Raw genomic sequence first — 26,260 nt, 5'->3', positions numbered from 1 at the left:
ATATACGCTGCCATGTTTGATTTTGGAGTGGTTTTGATTTAGGACAATCTTATGTTTAAAACACTCCTAGACTTAGGACTGTTTTTGGTCATAAATATAGGAGTCATAAGTTAGGACCTTTTTTAAGACTTTCTTTGAAACGCAAAATTTTCTCAATTTTTATCTTAGATCCGACTTATGACTTAGGACTCTCCATGAAAGGCAGCCAAGGTTCATAACTCTAGCACCAATATTTCCAGATTTATCTCCCCTTGAATTAGATTTTTTTCTTTCAAAATATTATTTTTTACTGTTACTTCTTTATTTCTTAAGGTATCAAATATATGTTCCTTATAATCAACCACATCTTATGTGACCTGGGCTCGTTTCATGGAGAGTCCTAAGTTAATCCTAAATCCTAGGACTTATGATCAACTTTAGGGGGAAAAGTTTTTGTACTTAAGACGGTTTCAAGTAACTGTCTTATCTTATCTTATCTTGTAATAATCTTAAGACTTATGACCAATTTGCTCTCCTGAAAAAAGTTACAAAATACAAAGGCACGCGCATTATCCCGGATTGGATTTACTATGCGATTAATTATAGCAAGTTAGTTATGTTTTGCCCTCTTGACGTAATAGACATAAAGATTTTATTATGTTGAGTGAAAATATAACCATATTTCGCAAAAAAACAAAAAAAAAACATTTTTATTTAATTTCATTATTAAAGAAAATGTTGACGAATCTCCTTGCTTGCTACGCTACTACAATTGTACATATATTTGTTTTGACTGTTTTTGCAAGTGCTGTTTCGCGCTACATTGTGACGTCAGGTAAACAACTTTTTAAACGTCTGTACAGCGATAATGACTGAATTAAAGATTTATTTTCTTAGTTAGACCATTTTCTATCATTCTAGACAATTTTCAAAACGAAATTCAACAAAAAATTGTTTTTATTTATCTTTTTTTTTCAAACATTAAATGGCGAAAGAAGTCCCTTGAAATAAATAACAAACTTCAAATACATATTCCTTATATTCAACTTCATGTTATGTGTCAAGGTTCTAACTCTTGAAGCAATATTTTCAGATTTATCTCCCTTTGAACTGAGAATTTTCTTTAAGAAATAATTTAACTTCTTTACTTTTTAAGGTATCTACTTCAAACTTCAAATATATATTTCTTATCATTACACACATGTTGTGTGACAAGGTTCATAACTCAAGTGAGACTATTTTCAGAATTATTCCCCTTGAACTTAAAATTTATGTTAACAACTATAACTTCTAGTCATAAGAAAATAAATATTTATATCATAACTGATTTTTCTTTCATAGTTTTGTCTTCTTGACTGCGTCAAGTATTTAATAAGTCGAGCTTCGCTGTCTCCTGTGACAGCTCTTTTTGGCTAGTCTGTTGATCTCCCCCTGTGGGATCAAATTCCCCAGATTTTCAAAAAACCAACTAGCAAAAAAGATAAAAACATAATTGTTACCAATAAAACAAAACTTATGATACACTTGGTATTTTAAGTACATTTACAACTATACATGATCCTTAAAAACAGCAGGGTTCTATATTACACCGACATACTTCAATTACTTTCAATAATGAAAGAATCCAAAGTCCCAATCAGGATTTGGAGGAGCAAGTGATTAGAAGTGAGTGACTTTAACTTAACCACTCGAGCCACTTTTAAATAATTTCTATAAATAAACTGCTGGGTCATCAAAACAAGTTCGTTGGTACTGTCTTGAATTTATTTATATTAGTCTCTTTCAGGAGTTTTGTTTTTGTTTACAATATGTTTTGTATGACTGACAAGGTTTAAATTTGGTTACAGATGGCACCTGCGTTGAGCCCTGTATTGTTGGACATGTAAGGGATGACCATGATAGTTTTATTTGTAAACCACAGTAAGTTAATTTCAAGATTTCATTGTTAAATAAGTTTTAAGATGAATTTTATAAAATTTGTTCTTTGGCGTGTATGGCGATTTTGTCAAGGGAAATTCATTGTCATTTGATTCCAGGGATTTGTTTCTATATATAACAGCTGAATAAAGGTTGTTTCCCCCAGTCAAGAAAAACTATATTTTCCCATAAAATGCCTTGAGCACAATTTATCATTAGAACCATAACTTATCATAACAGCCTCAGGTTGTTTTGAAAATTAAAAAAAAATTCAATAGATTCCTTTCCAGTATACATGTATATTAGTGGTTTTTTTCCTTATATAACTGATACCGAAAAACGGCACCATTCCCAATAGAAAATAGACAGCAAATTTCCCAATTCATGACATATAAATTCCCAAAATAACACTGAAAATTTCCTCAAAAATCTACTTTAAAGGTAACAAAAACAGTAATGCCATTGATAAGTGATATATGATAAAAACCAAGTATAACCACATGAGTGATATTCGTACCCAGTTCATTTCGTACTTAAGTGTTTCACACCTAAACATTATTTATGCACAATTGTAATGATTATCTTTTTTTTTCAACCTCAAGTAGTAAAAATAATCATTAAAGTTAATAATACATGTACATGTTTTTAAAGTGTATATTATGCATAATTTTCATGTCTCCCTGGATAAAAGAAATTCCAAATGAATATTTTGCATCTTATGTAAAATTCCCAAATTGAGACAAATCAATGGATTTTTTTCCCAATCTGTCCAGTACCGGAACCATTCCCTAAGCAGAGAAAGAAAAAAACACTGATAATTTATTGCTCAACTGTTAATATCAAAATATTTTGTTACATTTACTCTTGAATAAATGATGTTTTGTTGGACTTTTCGTATATTTATACCCCAACAAACAAAGTTTTAGGGGGTATACTGGAATCAGCTGGTGGTTGGTCAATCCGTTGCAGATTTCTTGTCTGGGACAAAAGAATGTACAAGAGATATCAACTTCAAATTTTGTAGCTGGATAGATCTCATTGAGTAGAAGTGCAGTTCTAAAGAAATGTAACTCTGCCTTATCTAAATTTTGGTGTTTTTGCCCTTAGTTTATTTTTACACTTTGAACTTTGTCCTGGACATAACTCTAAAAGCACAATGGGTATTAACAAGAAACTTTGTAGGTAGATATATCTCATTGAATTGAAGTGCATTGCAAAAGAACCGTAACTCTGCCTTGCCAAATTTTGGAGTTATTGCCTTTTGTTCATAATTACACTTTGAACTTTGTCCAGAACATAACTTGAAAACTTATAAAAGGTATCAACTTAAAACTTTACAGATATACAGATCTCATTGAGTAGAAGTGCAGTGCAAAATAACCCTTACTATGCCTGCCTAATTTTGGAGATGATTGCCCTTTGTTTATTTTTACACTTTGAACTTTGTCCAGGACATAACTCTAAAAGGAAAGGGGTATCAACATGAAACAGGGGTATTAACAAGAAACTTTGTAGGTAGATAGATCTCATTAAGTAGAAGTGCAGTGCAAAAGAACCATAATTCTGCCAATTTTAGAGTTACTGCCCTTTGTTTATTTTTACACTTTGAACTTTGTCCGGGACATAACTTGAGAACTATAAAAGGTACCAACTGGACACTTTGTAGATAGATTTCACTGAGAAGAAGTGCAGAAATCTCAGGGAGAAAGGACGTATTGCTCTCAAAAGAAGGCAATACGTCAAACCTTCAAATGAAAACTTTAATTTATCTTATTGATGTAGGACACATAATTCAAAAGCATTTGAAAAAAATCTATTATCTACTGCAATCACCCTTGGTGCAAAATTATTTGCTTAAAAACATGTTTTCTGACAAGCAGTAGTGACAATTTCTAGTTTTATTTACATTGATGTTATTAACTTCACAAGTATAAACCAATAAAGATTAAGGGTATGTTAACATGCAATATCATAAGGACTTATGTATCATTTTTTTATCTATAGATCAATTAACCCAGTGAGTGTGGATGTAAAATACCTCACAACAAAGCCTACCACTGTGTTTCAGAGCACTACAGGTCAGAAATATTTTCATCCTATTGTAATTTTGTAATACTTTGATTACAATTTTTAAAAAGAATAAAACATATTGTTAAAAAGAACATTAAGAAATTATTAACTTCTGTCAATTCCAAAATTATGCTGAAATTTATTTTATTTTATTTTACATTTTCTAACATATTTTGACTAAAGAGCAGTTTCCGGGAGCAGCCATTGGCTTTAGCAATATGTCTTATGTTTTTTCCAAAGAAGAAATTATAGAAATCTGCATTTTAAAAACAATGTAACAGCTACTTTTGTTTCTGTTACAATTTGTGTTTTTATTTATTAAAGTAATTATACCCCCACCACAAAATGTGTGTGGGGGGGGGCTATAATGGATTCACTTTGTCTTGTCCGTCGGTCCGTCTCCATTATCGTGTCCGCTCTATAAATCCTATACCAATTGAAGGATTTTCTTCAAACTTGGCTCAAATTTTCACCTCCACAAGAGGATGTGCAGAACCCATGTTGCCCATGTGTCAGCTCAAGGTCAAGGTCACAATTGAAGGTCAAATATCAAACAATGAAATATGAGATAGTATGTCGTGTCCGCTCTGTAAGTCCTACACTAATTGAAAGATTTTCTTCAATCTTGGCTCAAATGTTCACCTTAACAAGGTAATGTGCAGACCCCATGTTACCCTTTTGCTGGCTTAAGGTCAAGGTCACACTTGAAGGTAAAAAATATTCTTAAATTTTAACATGTATTTGAATATTTCTGAAACTAGAAAAGGTATTTGCTTGAAACTGAAAATGTATATGAAGTGTCACAATTGAGATATGCAGGTCACGTTTCATAACTCTGTATTGCATTTTGACAAAGTTATGCCCCTTTTTAAGGCTTCAAATTTACATACAATCAAATATTAGACAATATGTCGTGTCCGCTCTATAAATCCTATACTAATGGAAGAATTTTCTTAAAACTTTACTCGAATGTTCACCTCTACAAGGTTATGTGCAGAACTTATGTTACCTTTGTGTCGGCTTAAGGTTAAGGTTACACTTGAAGGTCAAACAATGACTTAGAGAAAATATTCTTACATTTTAACATGTACCTGAATGTTTCTGAAACTAGGACAGGTATTTGTTTGAAACTTAAAAGATATATGAGGTGTCACAAGTAAGATATGCAGGTCAAGTTTCATAACTCTGTTTTGCGTTTTGACAAAGTTATACCCATTTAAGTCTTTAAATTTACATACAATCAATACTAGACAATATGTTGTGTCCGCTCTATAAATTCTATACTAATGGAAGTATTTTCTTCAAACTTGACCCAAATGTTCACCCCAACTGGGTAATGTGCAGAACCCATCTTACCCTTGTGCCAGCTTAAGGTCAAGGCCACACTTGAAGGTCAAAAATTGACTCAGAAAATGTTCTGAAATTTTAACATGTACTTGAATATTTCTAAAACTAGAACAGATAATCATTTGAAACTTCAAATATATATGAAGTGTCACAAGTAAGATATGCAGGTCAAGTTTCATAACTAAAAAAGTGTTTGTATTTTGACAAAGTTAAGTCCATTTTTATGTCTTTAAATTTATTTACTGTAATATTTCTTAAACCAGATCAAATATTCACTTTAAACTATATAATATATGAAGGGTCACAAGTAAGCTCAGTATGCAAAGTTTTTCCACTCTTAATTACATTTTGACATAATTGTGCTATTTTCTTAACTTCACTGCTTTTGTTTGTTTTAGTACATTGGGAAAATGAAAGGTTATTTGTAACTGTTTCGAACATGATTTGACAATATATATTTATACTATTACCTGTACAATTTTTCTTTTTTTCACCAGAGATAATTTCTTTTTATGTATATGTATTTGTGCCACTAAAGTTATTCCCTTAACCACCTTTCCAAGTCATCTTCTGTCAAGGACATTGATGGGGGTATGACTCGCATTCAGCGATAGTTCTAGTTGTAACAATTATTTCATATTGATAAGCCTGAACCTTAAAGTGTGTAATATCTGCCTTCTGTAGTTAATAAAAATGATAGTTTGAAGATGTATACATGTAAATATATATATACCTTTATCATATGTGTTCAATAATAGAGAGTATTCTATGTTACAACTCTTAAAAAAATTGAATTATCATGGAAACAACATTATTTTGCCATTTATAAATTTCATGGAAATATTTAATTAGATATAGAATTATACCCTTGAAAATAGTGTTGTTTTCATTTAAAATTTTTCCTTTCATTTCTTTGCTGGAAAGTTTGTGTGGAATCATAAGGTAAACTCTGGGGAGATGAAAATTGGCATATTTGTGAAATAAAATAACACTAAGCATTGAATAAGGAATTTTGTTTACTCATTGTAAACAAACTCCACTTGTTATTCTCTTTGTTCCACCATTATATTGATAAAATTGAATTGCAACAGTCAAGATGGTTAAAGGTGTATTTAGAAAAAACATATTGAAAAACCTTAAATCAAATTGGTAGATTGTTTTGTTAGAAATCAAATTGGTAGATTGTTTTGTTAGCTCACTATGAGCAAAATTGTTGAAATTTTGCCTCTTGTGTCAAAATTGGCCCCACCCTGGAGGTCATAGATTTTCCTTATATGTATAAAGTAAAAGCTTAGAAAATCCCTTTCTCTGAAATGACAAAGGCTAGAGCTTAGATATTTGGCAAGAAACATTGTCTAGTGGACCGTTATCAATTTTTGTTCAAATTTTGCCTCTCCTGTCAAAATTGGCCCAACCCTGGGGGGTCATAGGTTTTCCATATATGTATATGATAAAAACTTTTAAAATCTTCCTCTCTGAAATGACAAAGGTCATAGGTTAGATATTTGGCATGAAACATTGTGAATTGACCTCTACCAACTTTGTTAAAATTATTGCCCAGGGGTCAAAACTGGCCCTGCTGGGGACATATATTTTCATTACAAATTGTAGTAAAATCTTATGGGAAAATTATCCTCTGAAGTTTCAAAGGTTAGAACTTGGATATTTGTGAACCTCTACAAAGATTGTTCAATTTATGGCTTTAGGAACAATATAAGCTCCACCCATGGGGTCATGAGTATTCTTTATATACATTAAAAAGAAACTAAAAAATGTTTTCTGAAAAGGAGAAAGCTAGAGCTTAGATATTCAGCAAGAAACATTGTCTGGTGGACCTGTATCAAGATTGTATAAATTAAAGCCTTGGGGTTCAGAATTTTGCTAATATTATTATGCCCCCCTTCGAAGAAGAGGGGGTATATTGTTTTGCTAATGTCAATCTGTCTGTCGGTCTGTCCGTCGGTAGACCACATGGTTTCCGCTGATTATCTTGAAAAATTTTTATCACAAAGTCTGCATATTTCACATAGTGATTGGTCATCACTAGTAGATGACCCCTATTGATTTTGGGGTCACTAGGTCAAAGGTCAAGGTCACAGGGACCTGAAATATCAAAATGGTTTCCGCTGATTATCTTGAAAAGTATTCATCACAAAGTCTGTATATTTCACCTAGTTATTGGTCATAAGTAGTAGATGACCTCTATTGATTTAGGGGTCATTAGGTCAAAGGTCAATGTCACATGGGCCTTAAATGTCAAAATGGTTTCCGTTGATTTTTCCATAATTGAACACTTCCATGTACCCATTTTTGGCAAGTTTCTGTAAAAAAAATTACCAATTATGTGAGTCAATGGCTAGAAAGGGGGGTATATGTGTCGTTTGACATTCTTGTTTTGATTGGCCCCTTTTAGGGGTCTCTAGGGCTAAAAATAGCAAAATCTTGAAACATCTTCTACTACAGAACTAATGGATGGATGATCACCAAACTTTGTTGGTAGCATTCTCGGGTAGTGTTTTATCAAGTTTGCTGATATTAATTTGATTGGCCCCTTTTAGGGGCCACTAAAGCTAAAAATAGAAATACCGTTTAATGTCTATTTCTAGAGAACTAATGGATGGATGATCACCAAACTTTGTCTGTAGCATTCTTGGGTAGTCTTTTATCAAGTTTGCTCATATTAATTTGATTGGCCCCTTTTAGGGGTCTCTATAGCTAAAAATAGAAAAACCTTTAGATATCTTCTTCTACAGAACTAATTGATGGATGATCACCAAACTTTGTCTGTAGCATTCTTGGGTAGTCTTTTATCAAGTTTGCTCATATGAATTTGATTGGCCCCTTTTAGGGGCCGCTTAAGCTAAAAAATAGAAATACCTTTTAATGTCTATTTCTACAGAACTAATGGATGGATCAGATCACCAAACTTTGTCTGTAGCATTGTTGGGTAGTCTTTAATCAAGGTTGCTCATATTATTTTGATTGGCCCCTTTTAGGGGCTGCTTAAATTAAAAATAGATAAACGTTTAAACGTCTATTGCTATAGAACTAATTGATGGATGATCACCAAACTTTGTCTGTAGCATTCTTGGGTAGTCTTTTATTAAGTTTGCTCATATTCATTTGATTAGCCCCTTTTAGGGACCGCTTAAGCTAAAAATAGAAAAACCTTTAAACATCTTCTTCTACAGAACAAATTAATGGATGATCATCAAACTTTGTCTGTAGCATTTTTTAGCTCGACTATACGAAGTATATGGAGAGCTGTCCTACTCGCCCCGGCGTCGGCGTCCGCGTCCAGGTTTCAGATTAAAGTTTTGGTGCAGTAAAATATTTTTCACTATAACTTTGTCATTTCTTAAGGTATCAACTTCAAACTTCAAATATATGTTCCTTATCATCAACCACATCTTATGTGACAAGGTTCATAACTCTAGCACCAATATTTTCAGATTTATCTCCCCTTGAACTTAGAATTTTCCTTAAAAAATACTATTTTTTACTGTTACCTCTTTATTAGTCCCCTACCGGTTTACTGGAGGGGACTTTAGGTTTACCCTCCGTCCGTCTGTCTGTCTGTCTGTCCGTCCGTCAGTCCGTCCGTCCACAAAACTGGATCCCGCGATAACTCAAAAAGTACTGAAAATATTTTAATGAAACTTGATATATGGATAGATGGCAGTATGGAGATTATGCACGTCTTTTTCTTTTCTTCCTATGTTGAAAATTCTGGTTGCTATGGCAACAAATAGACTGAAAATATGGCAAATTTTACATATAACCTGGATCCAGTGATAACGCAAAAAGTACTGCAAATATTTTTATGAAACTTGACATATGGGTAGATGGCAGTATGGAAATTATGCACATCCTTTTCTTATCTTCCTATGTTGAAAATTCTGGTTGCTATGGCAACAAATAGACTGAATTTCAAGATTTCTGATTCTAGTTTTTAAGTTTTTTTCACTATAAGTTCTTTATTTCTTAAGGTATTTTCTTCAAACTTTAAAAATAAGTTGCTAGTCATCAACCACATCATATGTGACAAGGTTTATAACTCTAGCACAAAATTTATCAGAATTACCTCCCTTGAACTTAAATTTTCATGAATAAAACATTGTTTTTTTTAATTACTTCTTTTTTTCTGAATGTATCTACTTCAAACTTCATATAAATGTTTCTTATTATCACTCAACATTTGTGAGTGTTCAATACTCTAGCAAGACTATTTCAAGAATTATGCCCCTTTTGACTTTTTTTTAACTCACCTGTCACAAAGTGACAGGGTGAACTTTTGTGATCGCTTTTCGTCCGGCGTCCGTCTGTCGTCCGTCCGTCCGTAAACTTTTACTTTAAATGACATCTCCTCATAAACCACTTAGCCAATTTCATCCAAACTTCACAGGAATGTTCCTTTGGTGGTCACCTTTAAAAATTGTTCAAAGAATTTAATTCCATGCAGAACTCTGGTTGCCATGGCAACCGAAAGAAAAAACTTTAAATATCTTCTTTTAAAAAACCATAAGAGCTAGAGCTTAGATATTTGGCATGAAACATCTTCTAGTGAGTGTGTACCAAGTTTGTTTAAATAAAAGCCCTGGGGTCAAAATTGGCCCCGCCCCTGGGGGTCATTGATTTTCCCTATATGCATATAGTAAAAACTTAAAAAATCTTCTTTTAAAGAACCCAAAGAGCTAGAGCTAAGATATTTAGCATGAAACATGTTCTAATGGGTGTCTACCAAGTTTGTTCAAATAAAAGCCCTGGGGTCAAAATTGGCCCCGCCCCGGGGGGTCATTGATTTTCCCTATATGCATATAGTAAAAACTTAAAAACTCTTCTTTTAAAGAACTCAAAGAGCTATGGCTAAGATATTGAGCATCAAACATGTTCTAATAGGTGTCTACCAAGTTTGTTCAAATAAAAGACCTAGGGTCAAAATTGGCCCCGCCCCAGGGGGTCATTGATTTTCCCTATATGCATATAGTAAAAACTTAAAAAATCTTCTTTTAAAGAACCAAAAGAGTTAGAGCTAAGATATTTAGCATGAAACATGTTCTAATAAGTGTCTACCAAGTTTGTTCAAATAAAAGCCCTGGGGTCAAAGTTGACCCTGCCCGGGGGGTCATTGATTTTCCCTATATGCATATAGTAAAAACTTAAAAAATCTTCTTTGAAAAAACCCAAATAGCTAGAGTTAAGATATTAAGCATGAAACATCTTTTAGTGAGTGTCTACAAAGTTTGTTCAAATAAAAGACCTGGGGTCAAAATTGGCCCCGCCCGGGAGGTCATTGATTTTCTTTATATGTGTATAGCAAAAACTTAAAATCTTCTTTGAAAAAACCCAAATAGCTAGAGTTTAGATATTAAGCATGAAACATCTTCTAGTAAGTGTCTACAAAGTTTGTTCAAATAAAAGCCCTGGGGTCAAAACTGGCCCGGCCCCAGGGGTGTCATTTTTTTTAACTATATGTGTATAGTAAAAACTTTAAAAAAAATCTTCTTTTAAAAAGCCCAATGAGCTAGAGCTTAGATCTTTAGCATGAAACATCTTCTTATGGGTGTCTACCAAGTTTGTGCAAATAAAAGCCCTTGGGTTAAATTGGCCCTGCAACGTTGGGGGGGGGGGGGGCCTATATACAGGTGAGCGACCTCAGGGCCATCATGGCCCTCTTGTTGAGAAATTGGTAATTTTTACTCCAACTTCTTCAATCATGAAAGGATTTTCTTCAAACTCTCACATCATAATAATATGACAAGGTTTATAAATCTAGCATCCATATTTCCAGAATTATCTCCTCCTTAATCTTTTAATTTTTCCTATTCATTCTTTTAACTTTCATTTACTTCAAATTCAAAATAAACATTCAATATTCATACCTTCATTACTAATTATTCTTTGTTTCACTCACATCATGTATGACATCGCTATCTCCTTTTTAAAAATTTTGCTTTTAAAAATGTTATATTTTGATAATAGGGATGTTTAAAAAATAACTTTAGAGTGTCCTTCAGTCCGTCTGTCTGTCTGTACATAAAAACTGTTTCCTGTGATCACTTTTAAAGAACTTTTTCAACAAATTTACTTAAAATAGAAACATAAGTAAATGGCCAATGGCCCTTAAGAATGTTGCTTGGGCTCTTACCGGTAGGGGACTTATGGATTGCTTGCAATACTATGATAATTGCTTGTTTCATAAGGGATCAACCTCATACTTCAAATATATGTACCTTATCATCATCCCCATCTTATGTGACAAGGTTCATAACTTTAGCACCAATATTTTCAGATTTATCTCCCCTTGAACTTAGAATTTTCTTTAAAAAATATTATTTTTTACTGTAACTTATTTATTTCTAAAGGGATCAACTTCATACTTCAAATAAATGTACCTTATCATCATCCACATCTTATGTGACAAGGTTCATAACTCTAGCACCAATATTGCAAGAATTATCTCCCCATCAACTTAGATTTTTTTACTAGAAAAATGTTATTTTTTACTATAACTTTTTTAGTTATAAAGGTATCTACCTCAAACTTCAAATATTTATTCCTTATAATCAATTATATTTTATGTGACAATGTTCATAACTCTTGAAGTAATTTTTACAGATTTATCTCTCTTTGAACTTAGGATTTTCTTTAAGAAATATTATAACTTTGTCACTTTTTAAGGTATCTACTTCAAACTTCAAATATATACTTCTTATCATTACATACATGTTGTGTGACAAGGTTCATAACTCTAACGTGACTATTTCTAGAATTATTTCCCTTGATCTTGAAATTTATTTTAACAAATGTTATTTTTTTACTATAACTTAATACATAATTATACATAATTGATTTTTCTTTCATAGTTTTGTCCTCCTTACTGCGTCCACTATTTTATTAGTCGAGCTTGGCTGTCTCCTGTGACAGCTCTTGTTGGGTAATCTTTTATCAAGTTTGCTCACATTAATTTAATTGGCCCTTTTAGGGGCCGCTAAAGCTAAAAACAAAAACCTTTAAACATCTTCTACTTCAGAACTAATTGATGGATGATCACCAAACTGTAGTCTTTCATCAAGTTTGCTCATATTTATTTTATTAGCCCCTTTTAGGTGCAGCTAAAAATAGAAAAAACCTTTGAACATCATTTCCTACTTAAATACTTGGAAAAAACCTTTGAACATCATTTCCTACTTAAATAATTGATGGATGATAACCAAACTTTGTCTGTAGCATTCTTATGTAGTCTTTTATCAAGGTTGCTCATATTAATTTGATTGGCCCTTATTAGGAGCAACTATAGCTGGAATGCCCTGGGCCATGGCATTTCTTCAAATTATAGTTTAATAATGAAAGGAAAATAACTCGTGTTGGAATGTTTCTATATATGTGTACATGCATACATGTACATGTGAACTCTCCCAATTTGAACGGGAGACAACCTCTTTCTCCTGTCAAATTTTTAACTATTTTTCTTGGAATAAGGGGTGTTTTAAAAAAATAAAGAAATCTCCCTCTTTTTCATTTCAAAATTTCCTACTATGTCTATTGTCAGTTAAAAATCTCTCTTGATTTGACATGTATGTACATGTTATGCATAAAAAAGATTGAATGTCTTAATGTCATGACCTGTGTGCTTTTCAGATATCTTGAGGTCAATCACCTGCTTTGTATGTTTCTGTTTGTGGGCATTGCATCATTGCAGGTTCATTTGTAGGTCACTCTAGAGAATTTTCCCCAGGAAATGAAATAAGGCCTAAAGAATTATTACATTTGATTCTGGTACCTTACTAACTTGGAGAAAGCACATTTCAATAAATATTGTGACACACTGTTGAACCTGATGTTTCATGTGCATGGGATATTGTCACTGTGTAACAGATAGGTGATTGTTTTTCACTGAGACTCATTTACAGTATCTGTTGTATTATATGAGAATATAATAATAATGTATAGAATAGCCTGATGCTCCAGCTGCATATCCACTTTCCCTGATATCAGTTTTTTTTCTTCTTTTTTTTTAATTAGGTAATATTCAAATAATTTTTCAATAGAAAAACACTCAAACTAATAAGTTAAATGTTAATAAATTTGAATGTATTCATAAATATAGATATGGCTTAAATTGTTTTTCATCTTATTTTACTTTATAATCTTTTGCAACTTGCATTTTACATTACAAAACTTAAGTTTAAGTGAACTCATGGCAACTTAGTATTTCTTGCTTGTCTTTATGTAATTTGTCATTTTTTATTTTTTGTGCTATTTTAATATCAGTTTCAATTATTTCTATTCAGAATCACATTTTGCAAACTTGGTTATCACTTGTTGAAAGTAATTTTGCACTGTTTCATACAATGTATGTAAAGTTGTTTTCATGTTCACTGAATACATTTCATCAAAACAACCTTTTGCCTTTTTCCTCTATGTAGTTAAAGTTACAATTTTTCCCATTTCTATTAGAGAGTAAGATAATTAACCTGAAATGTTAACTTTCTGGTTGAGTTGACTAGTATACCTATGTTATCTTAAATAAATATTGACCCAAACTTGGTTCCTATCATTTTTACTATAAAGAAAAACAATCAGTGTCGGGAAACCTCACAAACTACTGGTTTCCTAGCAGTTTCCGGCCACAAACCACACTTTTTAACAAATAAAATAAAAATCAGTCTATGGAGGGGCTCAAAACTTTGACGGGACAAAGTTAGGTACCTGTCCAGCATTGCCATGTGTTTAATGTTGCACTTTCATTTTACTTTTTAATTTGAATATATGCCTGAAATGTAACACCTTTTTTCACCTTTATTCAAAAATTCATAGCAGTTTTCCGGACCTTTTTTATTTTGAATATAATTCAGTACCCTAAAGCACTGTTAAGATGGTTTTATCAGACAAACAGAACTTCCCAACCTGCTTTTCCATGTTGTCTGCAAAAATATTTTCTGAAGAACTGATTTTCCTAAAATGGGGTCTTAGTTAGTGTGCATGGATATTCAAACTTGAATTCCCCAGGTGTTGCTTATTTTTGAAAGTCGCAAGTTCTCTTATGTAACTTTAGATAACAGGCAAAACTTCAAAACATGTAAATCGTTGTACTATTTTAAATGCTGTTTAAGCATAGAAAACAAATGTCTCTGTGATTGATGAAGTAATGTGGATGTCTTACCGGTAAAAATAGACTGTACTGGATGAAAATGATAAACAGCCGGAAAACTGCTAAGCGACGGAATCTGCTAGGAAACCAGTAGAGAGGCAAGTTGAAGTTGAGTGGATTATTTGAAAAACAGTTGTTTCTGGTGAGCGACTCAGGGCCATCATGGCCCTCTTGTTGTTATTTTTGTCTCTGTCTGAAGTCCATTTACCCCTTAAGACCTCTAATGATCATACAGTATGATGTTTTTGATTTTACAGAAACGAACAAAATTCGGTCATGGACATCAACAAACATATCTCTGATTATTGCTGTGATAATTTCTGGTAAGGTTCTTTATGTTTACATTAATTCTCCTTTTTCCTTAAGTTTTTGTATCTGTTTTTTTCTTGTTGCATGTATTTTATTTCATATACCTGATATGTGAAGTGTATATTATGGCATTACTATGTTCCTAAATTATTTTAGGAGAGCATAATTATAGTCACTGTTTCACCCTTGGTTTTGTTGTTCTATCATACTTTCCTACAGTTTCTACTAGCAGTTTCATTAGTCAACCAATATCTACCATATTTAGTAGATAGATACCTTGGATGCATGGCATTTAAAATCTTTATTTATTGTCAGATGTATTTAGAATTTGGTAGGAATAAATCTTGTATAGTCGTCAAACTTCTGTCAATGTCAAAATTATGCTGAAAAAAGATTTTTACATTTTCTAACATATTTTGACTAAAGAGCAGTTACAGGGAGCAGCCATCGACTTTAGCAATATGTCTTATGTCCAGAGAAGAAATTGTAGAAATTACATTTGACAAAATATGTAACACCTGCTTTTGTTTCTGTTAGATGTACCTTCTGTAAATTTGTTTTTTTATAACAGTAATTATTTTCAGTTTTGGTTATTATTGGAGTCTTGATTATTATTTTGTGCTGCTGCTGGTGGCAAAGGAGAAATAGAAGTAAGTAAGGTTACTTTTGCTTATTTCATTCATTTTTCTCTGTTAAAAGTTGTATGTGTTGCCTTCCTAAAGGTGCATTTAAGGCGGGTTACTTTTGTCGGCGGCCGCGGGAGGGTGGTATCGGCAGCCCCTTTGAGCTAGTTCGGAGCATAACTTGGTCAGTATAATTAGGATTGACTCCAAACTTGGTATGCACGCTTCTTTCAATGACCCGAAGTGCAGTGCACAAGAATCCCTTATCTGCACTTCTTAATTTTTGAGTTATTGCCCTTTGTTAATTTTCATACTTGTTTTTGTCCAGGCCATTTCTTCTAAACTGTAAAAGCCATGGACTTGAAACTTCATAGGATAATAAATCCCATTAAGAAAAAGCACCGTGCACAAGAAACGGTACTCTGCTCTTATTTTTTGAGTTATTGTCTTTTGTTCATTTTCAAAGTTTATTTTTGTCTGGGCCATTTCACCTAAACTATAAAAGCTATGGACTTGAAATTTCATGGGATGATAGATCTCATTGAGATAAGTGCAATGTTCAAAAACCAGCACTCTGTACTTGATGATTTTTTAAGTTTTGCCCTTTGCTAATTTTCTCCCTTTATTTTTGTCTGGGCCATTTCTCATAAACTATACAAGTTATTGATTTGAAACTTCATAGGATGATAGATCTTATTGAGCACAAGAATGGTTACTCTGCATTTCTTAATTTTTGAGTTATTGCCCTTTGTTAATTTTCATACTTTATTTTTGTCGCGGCCATTTCACCTAAACTATAAAAGCTATGATTTTGAAACTTCATAGGATAATAGATCTCATTGAGAAGAAGTGCAGTGCATAAGAACTGGTACTCTGTACTTCATGATTTTAGAGTCATTGCCCTTTGTTAATTTTAATACTAAATAGGCTTGTCCAGAGCATAACTTGGTCACTATAAGTTTGATTGACTCCAAATTTGGTATGTAAGCTTTTTTCATTGACCTGAAGTGCATTGCTTTATGCCCCGGTCACATATTCACGGAAGAACTAAGGTCTAATTGTTCATGGATTACTACGGAAATGTGAAATTCCGTAGTCTGCTACATTTCCAGTAGGGACACACAACGGTATGAGTACAGAGTCCGACGGATTTACCACCAAAAGCCCCCGGTGAGACACGGATTTTTACGGACCGACAGGGTTTGATACGGAGGGACACGAATCAGGACGGATGCACTACGGTCTGCTACGGTATAAGCACGGGTTAGTACGAATAAGTACGGTCTGATACGGAGAAGAACAAATTGATACGGAGAAGAACCAATTGCCACGGATCTAATACATCCGTCCACAACCTCTTGCATGCTCATTTTCAAAATGCCTCACATGAAAAGAACACCTAGAAAATGAATTGCAGAATTCAATATTTTAGCGGAGAGGATTTGGCCTAATCGCGTCCGATCCCTGAGACACATTAGGTCCGATAAAAGTTTATTTCTTGAAGGACGCTGGATCCTCAACAAGTTCGGCCATAAGAGCCTCATACTAAACATGAAGCGATCTTCGTAAAAGCCCATCTCTAGTCCACCTTCTCGTCTGTCTTCTCTTAAACGTAGGGTAACGGTACAAAAACGTAGCTCTCCGTACCAAACCTTGGAAATCCTCGACGAGTTGGTTGACTACGAATCAGTACGGACTAGTACAGTTTTCGTACAGACCAGTACGTATCAGTACGGTTTAATACGGACTAGCAGGGATACACTACGGTTGATTTTTCCGTAGCAAATTTTTGTGCATGTTCAAAAATTGTCAAGGATCGCTACGGATATACAAGGACTACTACGATTGATTACGGTTACAATACGGAGAGCTACTGACCAGCACGGGTAGCTACGGACGATGCCGGAATTAATCCGTGGCTCTTCCGTGGGCGTATTCCGTGAATATGTGACCGGGGTATAAGAATCCATCACAAAGTCCTCTACAGTCTAACTTGCCCATGCTACCATGTGTATTAAGCGACTTTTGTCTTAAGCGGCCACTTTCAATTCCCCCCGTTCATTTTCTCTTTATATCTTTAATGTATTAAGCGACTTTTGCTCAACGCGACCAACGACCGCTAATTAGTCAGCTAATTGAGATCAATCTTTTCATTAAACGACCACTTTTACCTGTCAAGTATTGTGTTTTTAGAGAACACCGCCTCGTAATGTCACAAGTGTCAACAATTAAAACACAATATATAAATGTGTGAAAAACTCTATTTGCCAAACCGTTTTAGTGTATGCAAATAAAGGTAAGTATACGCGTGACGTGTATTATCCAATAATATCGATAAAACAATGCAACGCTCCGCCCCTACTCAGATGGTGTATACGCTTAGCTGTTGATATTTAGACTGCATTGAATTGACCTTGAACTTGATCAGCAATTAAATTAATTGTTACAATCAGATGTAGATTGTTTATTTCAAATGAAAAATGCACAACAGAAAAAAGCTTCACTTATCAGGGTTTTCGTGTTGGAGACAAGGAAATTCAACGGAGAATTTTAAAAATGCTGGAAAAATGTCAAACATGTACGTAATGGATCAAAACTGATTTGTCAAATATCTGAAAGTTATTTTTATGCCCCCGGGCATATAGTAATTGAACCGTCCGTCCGTCTGTCCGTCCGCACTCACAGGAAAGTAATTATGTGGCTAGAGGGACAATAGGTAACTGTTCTTTCTCTTTGATGTCATTCATTCTGTAATGCTTTTATGTGGCTATTTTCTTTTGTGTGGCTTAAAAGAACAATAGAGAGAACAATTGAGTAGCCACATAATTACTCTCCTGTTAGATCTTCCGTCCGACTCTGTCCGTACGAGGTTAACCTAGAACGGCAAGTTGGATTTTTCTTAAGTTCTACCTGTACCAATGGCTTCCAAGTTTACACACTTTCTAATCAATACAAAGTACATGATCTGGGCAAGTTACATAACTCTGGCTTTCATATTTACCAAGTTATTGCCCTTTTCAGCACTTAGAAATGAATAATGGTAAACGGCAAGTTGGAAATATCTTAAGTTCTATATATACTAACGGCTTTATAATTTCCACACTTACTTATCAATACAAAGTACATGATATTGCCAAATTATATAACTGTGTCATCCATATTTCCCAGTTATTTCCCTTTTTTCACTTTGAAAATAGGGCCTTGTCTGGTTAACCTATTTCGGCAAGTTGGATGTATCTTAAATTTCTCCTAATTGCTTAATTTCTTTAATGATATCTTTCATATTTAGTAGGTGGATACCTTTGATGGTCCTCTAATATTTTGTGGAGTAAGCGGCTCTAGGGTCAAGGTCAAGGTCACTGGTTTAAAAAATAAATATAAACATTTTTGCTCATACAGCCTTTATTTTTTAGTTGATGTCTTAGTTTAATACAAACATGCAAAGGGAGGTCCTCCTTCTTTGGGTGTAGTAATGGGTCATTTGGGTCAAGGTCAATGTTACCAATGTCAAGGTCACCAATATAAAAAATAGATTTTTACATTTTTAACCAGGTTTTCCGAAGGAAAAAACTGATTATTAGATTGAGGTATGTCGGCGGGCGGATGGGCGGGCGGGCGGACGGATTGGCGGGCGGGCGGGTGTAAACAATTTCTTCTGTGCGCAACTCCTCCTACATTTTCATCCCCCGCCGATGGAATCGGGAGGGGGATATAGTTTTGGCGTTGTCCTTCCGTCTGTCCATCCGTCCGTCCGAATTTCGTTTCCGGAGTAGTTATCTGCAACTACTGGCTGGAACTCAACGAAACTTTATGGGAATCATCAATATCAAGAGGAGATGCGCATCTGACCGTCCATCCGTCCGTCCGAATTTCGTTTCCGCGCTACTTCTCTGCAACTACTGGCTGGAATTCAACGAAACTTTATGGGAATCATCAATATCAAGAGGAGATGCGCATATCGTCGGCTTGTTCCGGTCAGACACTTTAACTCAGAGTTATTGCCCTTGATTAGTTATGTAGTATGCATATAGAGTAAAAATCGTTTCCGCGCTACTTCTCTGCAACTACTGGCTGGAATTCAACGAAACTTTATGGGAATCATCAATACCAAGAGGAGATGCGCATATCATCGGCTTGTTCCGGTCAGACACTTTAACTCAGAGTTATGGCCCTTGATTAGTTATGCAGTATGCATATGGAGTAAAAATCGTTTCCGCGCTACTTCTCTGCAACTACTGGCTGGAATTCAACGAAACTTTATGGGAACCTTCAATACCAAGAGGAGATGCGCATGTCGTCGGCTTGTTCGGGTCAGACACTTTAACTCAGAGTTATGGCCCTTGATTAGTTATGCAGTATCCATATAGAAAAATATTTGTTTCCTCGCTACTTCTCTGCTACCACCGGCTGGAATTCAATGAAACTTTATGGGATACTAAGAGGAGATGTGCATATAGTCGCCTTGTTCCAGTCAGATACTTATAACTCAGATTTATGGCCCTTGATTAGTTATGTAGTATGCATACATCTCATTGGCATTTCCAGATTTTACTATTTAACACAAAGTTATGGCTCTGTTATTTCCCTGAATATTTATCAAGTTCAAAGAATATTACTGTTTATGCCATGATTAATATATAAATAAAGCCTTATGTCTTCAGTTGTTGTGTTAATAATAACCAGTACTCGGCGGGGGATATAAATTCAACGAATTTGCTTGTTCAACGGATTTTGACCAAACTTTCACAGAAGCTTTGTCATCAAGTGACCTGGCGCATATTGTCGAGGTTTTGTGATTGGATAATATTTGACCTAATTATGGCCCTTTGTTTTTTTTCCATATATAGAATATATAGTGAATAATTTCTTCTGTGCCCAACTGTTCCTACATTTCTCAATGGATTTTGACCAAACTTTCACAGAGGCTTTGTCATCAAGTGCCCTGGCGCATATTGTCGGGGTTTTGTGATTGGATAATATTTGACCTCATTATGGCCCTTTGTTTTTTTTCCCAATATAGGATATATAGTGAACAATTTTCTGTGCGCAACTCCTCCTACATTTCTCAGCGGAATTAGACCAAACTTTCACAGAGGCTTTGTCATCAAGTGCCTTAGGGCATATTGTCAGGGTTTTGTAATTGTATAATATTTGACCTAATTATGGCCCTTTGTTTTTTTTCCTTATACAGATTGTATAGTGAACAATTTTTACCATGCGCAACTTCTCCTACATTTCTCAACAGATTTTGACCAAACTTTCACAGAAGCTTTGTTATCAAGTGCCCTGGCGCACATTATCGGGGTTTTGTGATTGGATAATATTTGACCTATTTATGGCCCTTTGTTATTTTTCCTTATACAGAATATAAAGTGAAAAAATTCTTCTGTGCTGAACTCCTACATTTCTCAACGGATTTTGTTCAAACTTTCACAGTAGCTTTGTCATCCAGTGCCCTGGCGCATATTGTCGGGGTTTTGTGATTGAATAATTTTTTATTAGTCCCCTACCGGTTTAACCGGAGGGGACTTTAGGTTTACCCTCCGTCCGTCTGTCTGTCTGTTCGTCTGTCTGTCTGTCAGTCCGTCAGTCCACAAAACTGGATCCCGCCATAACGCAAAAAGTACTGAAAATATTTTTATGAAACTTGGTATATGGATAGATTGCAGTATGGAGATTATGCACGTCTTTTTCTTTTCTTCCTATGTTAAAAATTCTGGTTGCTATGGCAACAAATAGTCTGAAAATATGGCAAATTTAACACATAAACTGGATCCAGTGATAACTCAAAAAGTACTGAAAATATTTTTATGAAACTTAAAATATGGGTAGATGGCAGTCTGCAGATTATGCACATCTTTTTCTTTTCTTCCTATGTTGAAAATTCTGGTTGCTATGGCAACAAATAGCCTGGATTTCAAGATTTCTGATTTAAATTTTTCAGCTTTTTCACTATAAGTTCTTTATTTCTTAAGGTGTTTACTTCAAACTTTAAATATAAGTTTCTGGTCATCAACCACATCATATGTGACAAGGTTTACAACTCTAGCACAAAAATTATCAGTATTACCTCCCTTGAACTTAGAATTTTTATGAAAAAAAATGTTGTCTTTTTTAAACTGCTTCATTCCTTATAGGATTTACTTTAAAATCCCACATCGTAATAATATGACAAGGTTGTATAAACATAATTTCCTTACTAGGCAGGGAAACTTAACACATTACTGTGAAATAGACAAACTTAGAACTCAAAAGATTTAAGTTCATTCATGTCATTCATTCACTGGTAAAATTGAAATCAGAATGTTGCTGGGGTTCTAACCGGTAGGGGACTTATGGATTGCTTGCAATACTATGATAATTGCTTGTTTAATTATGGCCCTTTGTTTTTTTTCCTTATACAGAATATAATTATAGTGAACACTTCCTCTGTGGCAATTCCTCCTACATTATTCATGTTTTACATTGCACATAGTTACATTGTTTGTTGCTTGTATTTGTATTTCAAATAAAACATATTTATCTACAATGGTGATAATTGAAAACCTGGTTTCATGGCATTGCCATGTTTCTTGTTACAGGTGTAGGTTAATGTTACCAATGTCAAGGTCACCAATGTTAAAAATAGATTTTTACATTTTTACAGAGGTATTGACCTTATTCTATAGACAGATGTTATTTATAATTGATAGAAACATAAACTTTGATGGAGTTAGTGGTCAGTTGGGTCAAGGTCACCAGTGCTAAAAATAGATTTTTACACATTTGCTCATACAGCCTTTATTAAGTGACAGATATATTTTATATTTGGTAGGAAGATAACTTGCATGGTATTCATGCTTTTGATTGGGGTAGGGATCAGTGGGTCAAGGTCACTTGTGCTAAAAATAGATTTTTACACTTTTGCCCATACAGCTTTTATTTTTTGACAGATGTATTTCATATTTGGTAGAAAGATAACTTGCATGGTATTCTTCCTTTGGATGGAGTAAGGGGTCAGTTTGGTCAAGGTCACCAGTGCTAAAAATAGATTTTTACACTTTTTCTCATACAGCCTTTATTTATTGACAGATGTATTTCATATTTGATAGGAAGATAACTTGCATGAAGTTGAATATTTTTCAACTTCACAAGTCAGAGCAATGACTTGGCAACTTATATTTTTCACAATTATTACAAAATGCCATGACTTTGTCAAGCTATATAACTTGTGTTTACAATTTTTTGGCAATTTTTCTGTCCATAACTGAGTGAATGGGTAAACATTTTTTGAAATATTGCTACTGACAAGAATCTGAGCCGGGGGCATTTGTGTTTAACAAACAAGTTCTTGTTTTACATTAGCATCATTTAGATTATCGGAGCATTCTAATTATTAAACATCTATATAAATGAAGTTGAAAAACATTCCCACAGCAAAAGAAAGATGTCATGTATAAATTTTGACTTTTTATCATGCTTTGTCTTAGGAGACCGTTTCATTAAACGACCGTTTTGGGTGTTTCCCTTGCGCATTCGCTTAATACAAGCTTGACTGTATTTGATTTGTCAGTGTAAAACTTTTCCATGGTATTTTAGCTCAACTATTTGAAGAATATGAGAGCTATTGTAGTCGCGTCCACGTCAGCGTCTGCGTTGGTTAAAGTTTTTTATAAAGTCAAATATCTCAATTATTGCTTGAGATATTCAATTGAAACTTACAATACTTATTTATAGTAACAAGGTACATCAGATTGACAAGTTGGATAACTCTGCCTACAATATTTACAGAATTAAGCCCCTTTTTAACTTAGAAATTTTGGTTAAAGTTTTTTTGTAAAGTCAAATATCACAATTATTGCTTGAGATATTCAATTGAAATTTACAATACCTTTTTATAGTGACAATGTACATTAGTTTGCAAAATTGCATAACTCTGCCTGCAATATTTGCAGAATTATTTGCCCCTTTGAAACTTAGAAATTTTGGTTATTCAAAGATATTTACTTGAAACTTTACACATGTACTTAGGGTCATAATTGGAGGGTCATAATTGTATGTCACTGACCAAGTCCATAACTCTATCTTGCATTTAGGCTGATTCATCTCCCCTTTTCTACTTAGTCTCTTACATATCTCAATAACTTTTAAAGATATTTATTTAAAACTTCACTTATGCATTTAGGGTCATAATTGTAGGTCACTGACCAAGATCCATAATTCTGCCTTGCATTTAGGCTGATTTTTCTCCCCTTTTTCAACTTAGAAATTCATGGTAAAGTTTTGCTTGTAAGCTGTTATCTCCATAACTACTGAAGGGTTTGTGCCTTTTTGGGGACAATTTTATGCATTCATAATAATAAAGCAGTAATATACTTGATAAAACATCTTAATAACAAGCCTTTGTACCTTTTTGGTCAATTTTATGTATTCATAGGTAATTAGCATTATTAGACTCAATAAAACACCCTTGTGACAACTTTTTCGAATAGTCGAGCCAATACTGTCCTACGACAGTTCTTGTTTTTTTTTATGCTCCCCGAAAAATTTCGGGGGAGCATATAGTCGCCGGGTTGTCCGCCCATCCGTCCGTCAGTCTGTCTGTACGTAGGAACCCAGAAGTACTTGTGTGACTTGGTTAACAATGGGTAACAGTAAATTCTCTTTGATCCTATTTATTCAGTTTTTACTTGTGTGTCTTTTTTATGCCCCCACAAAGTGGGACCATATAGCGTTGCACTTGTCCGTCCGTCAGTCAGTCCGTCCGTCCGTCTGTCTGTACGTACGTCCCGAAATCTTGTGAACGCAACTCCTCTTAAACCGGATGGCAGATTTTGCTTAAACTTTCAGGGATGAACAACCTTAATGTGTAGATGGTAGTAAAGGAAGGAATTTTCGCTGTGACCAAATTTAACAGAATTATGGCCCTTTGTTGATTTTTTCAATATATACTATGTAGAAATTTTGTGAACGCAACTCCTCTTAAACCGGATGGCAGAATTTGCTTAAACCTTCGGGGATGAACAGCCTTAATGTGTAGATGGTAGTAAAGGAAGGAATTTTTGCTGCGTCTAAATTTAACAGAATTATGGCCCTTTGTTGATTTTTTCACTATATACTATGTAAAAATTTTGTGAACGCAACTCCTCTTAAACCGGATGGCAGATTTTGCTTAAACTTCCAGGAATGAACAACCTTAATGTGTAGATGGCAATAAAGGAGGAAATTTTTGCTGCGACCAAATTTACTAGAATTATGGCCCTTTTTTGATTTTCACTATATACCATATAGAAATTTTGTGAACGCAACCTTTAAACCAAATGGCAGATTTTAATAACAAATTCCACATAAAAATATTACATACAGAATGATATGCATGCTCTTAGTGTTTACGAGCACATCTGCACAGTGGGGGCATCCGTGTCCTTTGGACACAGTTCTAGTTTAAGCCTTGTGTGACTAAAAATGGCCAAAAAGATCAAAGGAAAGTCACATAAGTACCATTTTGTGAGTATGTCCCGAATTCGTGTCTGACCCATAACTTTGTTATTTGAAGTCAGATTTTACAACTATTTCACAGAAATGATCACCATATTGAGACGACGTGTCGCCAGCAAATTTGGGTCGCTACCCTGAAGGTCAAGGTCACAGCATGACCTTGCAGCAAAATCTTGTCCGGCCCATAACTTTGTTATTTGAAGTCATATTTTACAACTATTTCACAGAAATGATCACCATATTAAGACGACGTGTGGTGTGCAACATTTAGGTCGCTACCTTGAAGGTCAAGGTCACACCATAACATTGAAGCAAAATCATGTCCGGCCCATAACTTTGTTTTTTGAAGTCGGATTTTACAATTATTTCACAGAAATGATCACCATATTGAGATGACGTGTCGCGCGCAACATTTGGGTCGCTACCTTGAAGCTCAAGGTCACAGCATGACCTTGCAGCAAAATGGTGTTCGGCCCATAACTTTGTTATTTGAAGTTGGATTTCACAACTTATAATTTCACATAAATTATCACCATATTGAGACAATGTGTCACGCGTAACATTTGGGTTGCTACCTTGAAGGTCAAGGTCACAGCATGACCTTGCAGCAAAATGGTGTCCGGCCCATAACTTCGTTATTTGAAGTCGGATTAAATTACAACTATTTCTCAGAAATGATCACCATATTGAAAGGATGTGTTGCGCGCAACATTTGGGATGCTACCTTGAAGGTCAAGGTCACAGTATGACCTTGCAGCAAAATTGTAGAGCTAGGTATGTCTGCACCAGTCTCTAACTGACCAACTTAAAATTTTCTTTTTTCAAAATTGATAAGGGACAGTGCCATAAATGGAAGCTGGACAAGTCCATTTAAGAAATTTTTGCAGGTTTAGGGTTGTTATAGTATCACATCTTGTGTCTTTGAAATTTGATTTTTTGTGTTGGTGCTTTACATATCCTTGTTTATATATATTCTATTCGCTAAAAGGTCATTCTAGACACATCTAGAAGGTACTAGTTTTATGTGTTTTAAAGACCAGTGCAAGATACAGAATTTTCCATTTTAAAATAAGTTATGGCTGTTTAATTGAATGATGCATATTGAATTTATTATTTGTTTATCTTATCAAATACAAACAAAATATGCTATCTTATCAAAATTAATGTTTAAATTCTAAGAATCAGTTTAGTATGGTTGTTTAAACATGTAACACGGCTATAAATTCCCTCTTTAAATGGTTAGCAGTATTGCTCACCGTGATACTCCTAACAAAATGTTGACACCATAGTGACATGTAAGTTTAAGTACAGACTCTTTTTACACTTTTATACACCACTGTATTTTACATTGCACCTTAAAGTCATGCATACCGCCTCTGTGGTC

At 34.2% G+C, this 26,260-nt stretch overlaps 1 protein-coding gene across 1 annotated transcript in view; it reads left to right on the top strand.

Moving 5' to 3' along the window:
• Positions 1-26,260, top strand: part of LOC132744622 (uncharacterized) — a 64,297-nt gene that overhangs the window by 13,314 nt on the left and 24,723 nt on the right. The window contains exons 4-7 of the mRNA XM_060733379.1: positions 1,827-1,899; positions 3,901-3,974; positions 14,725-14,790; positions 15,361-15,426. Coding sequence (XP_060589362.1) covers positions 1,827-1,899; positions 3,901-3,974; positions 14,725-14,790; positions 15,361-15,426 — 279 coding nt within the window. The remainder of the gene's footprint in view (positions 1-1,826; positions 1,900-3,900; positions 3,975-14,724; positions 14,791-15,360; positions 15,427-26,260) is intronic.

This window comes from Ruditapes philippinarum, unplaced genomic scaffold (genome assembly GCF_026571515.1).
Source record: "Ruditapes philippinarum isolate M1 unplaced genomic scaffold, ASM2657151v2 ctg1587_1_1_1_1, whole genome shotgun sequence".
Classification (NCBI taxonomy): Eukaryota; Metazoa; Mollusca; class Bivalvia; order Venerida; family Veneridae; genus Ruditapes; species Ruditapes philippinarum.
This window is presented reverse-complemented; position numbering and strand designations above follow the sequence as displayed.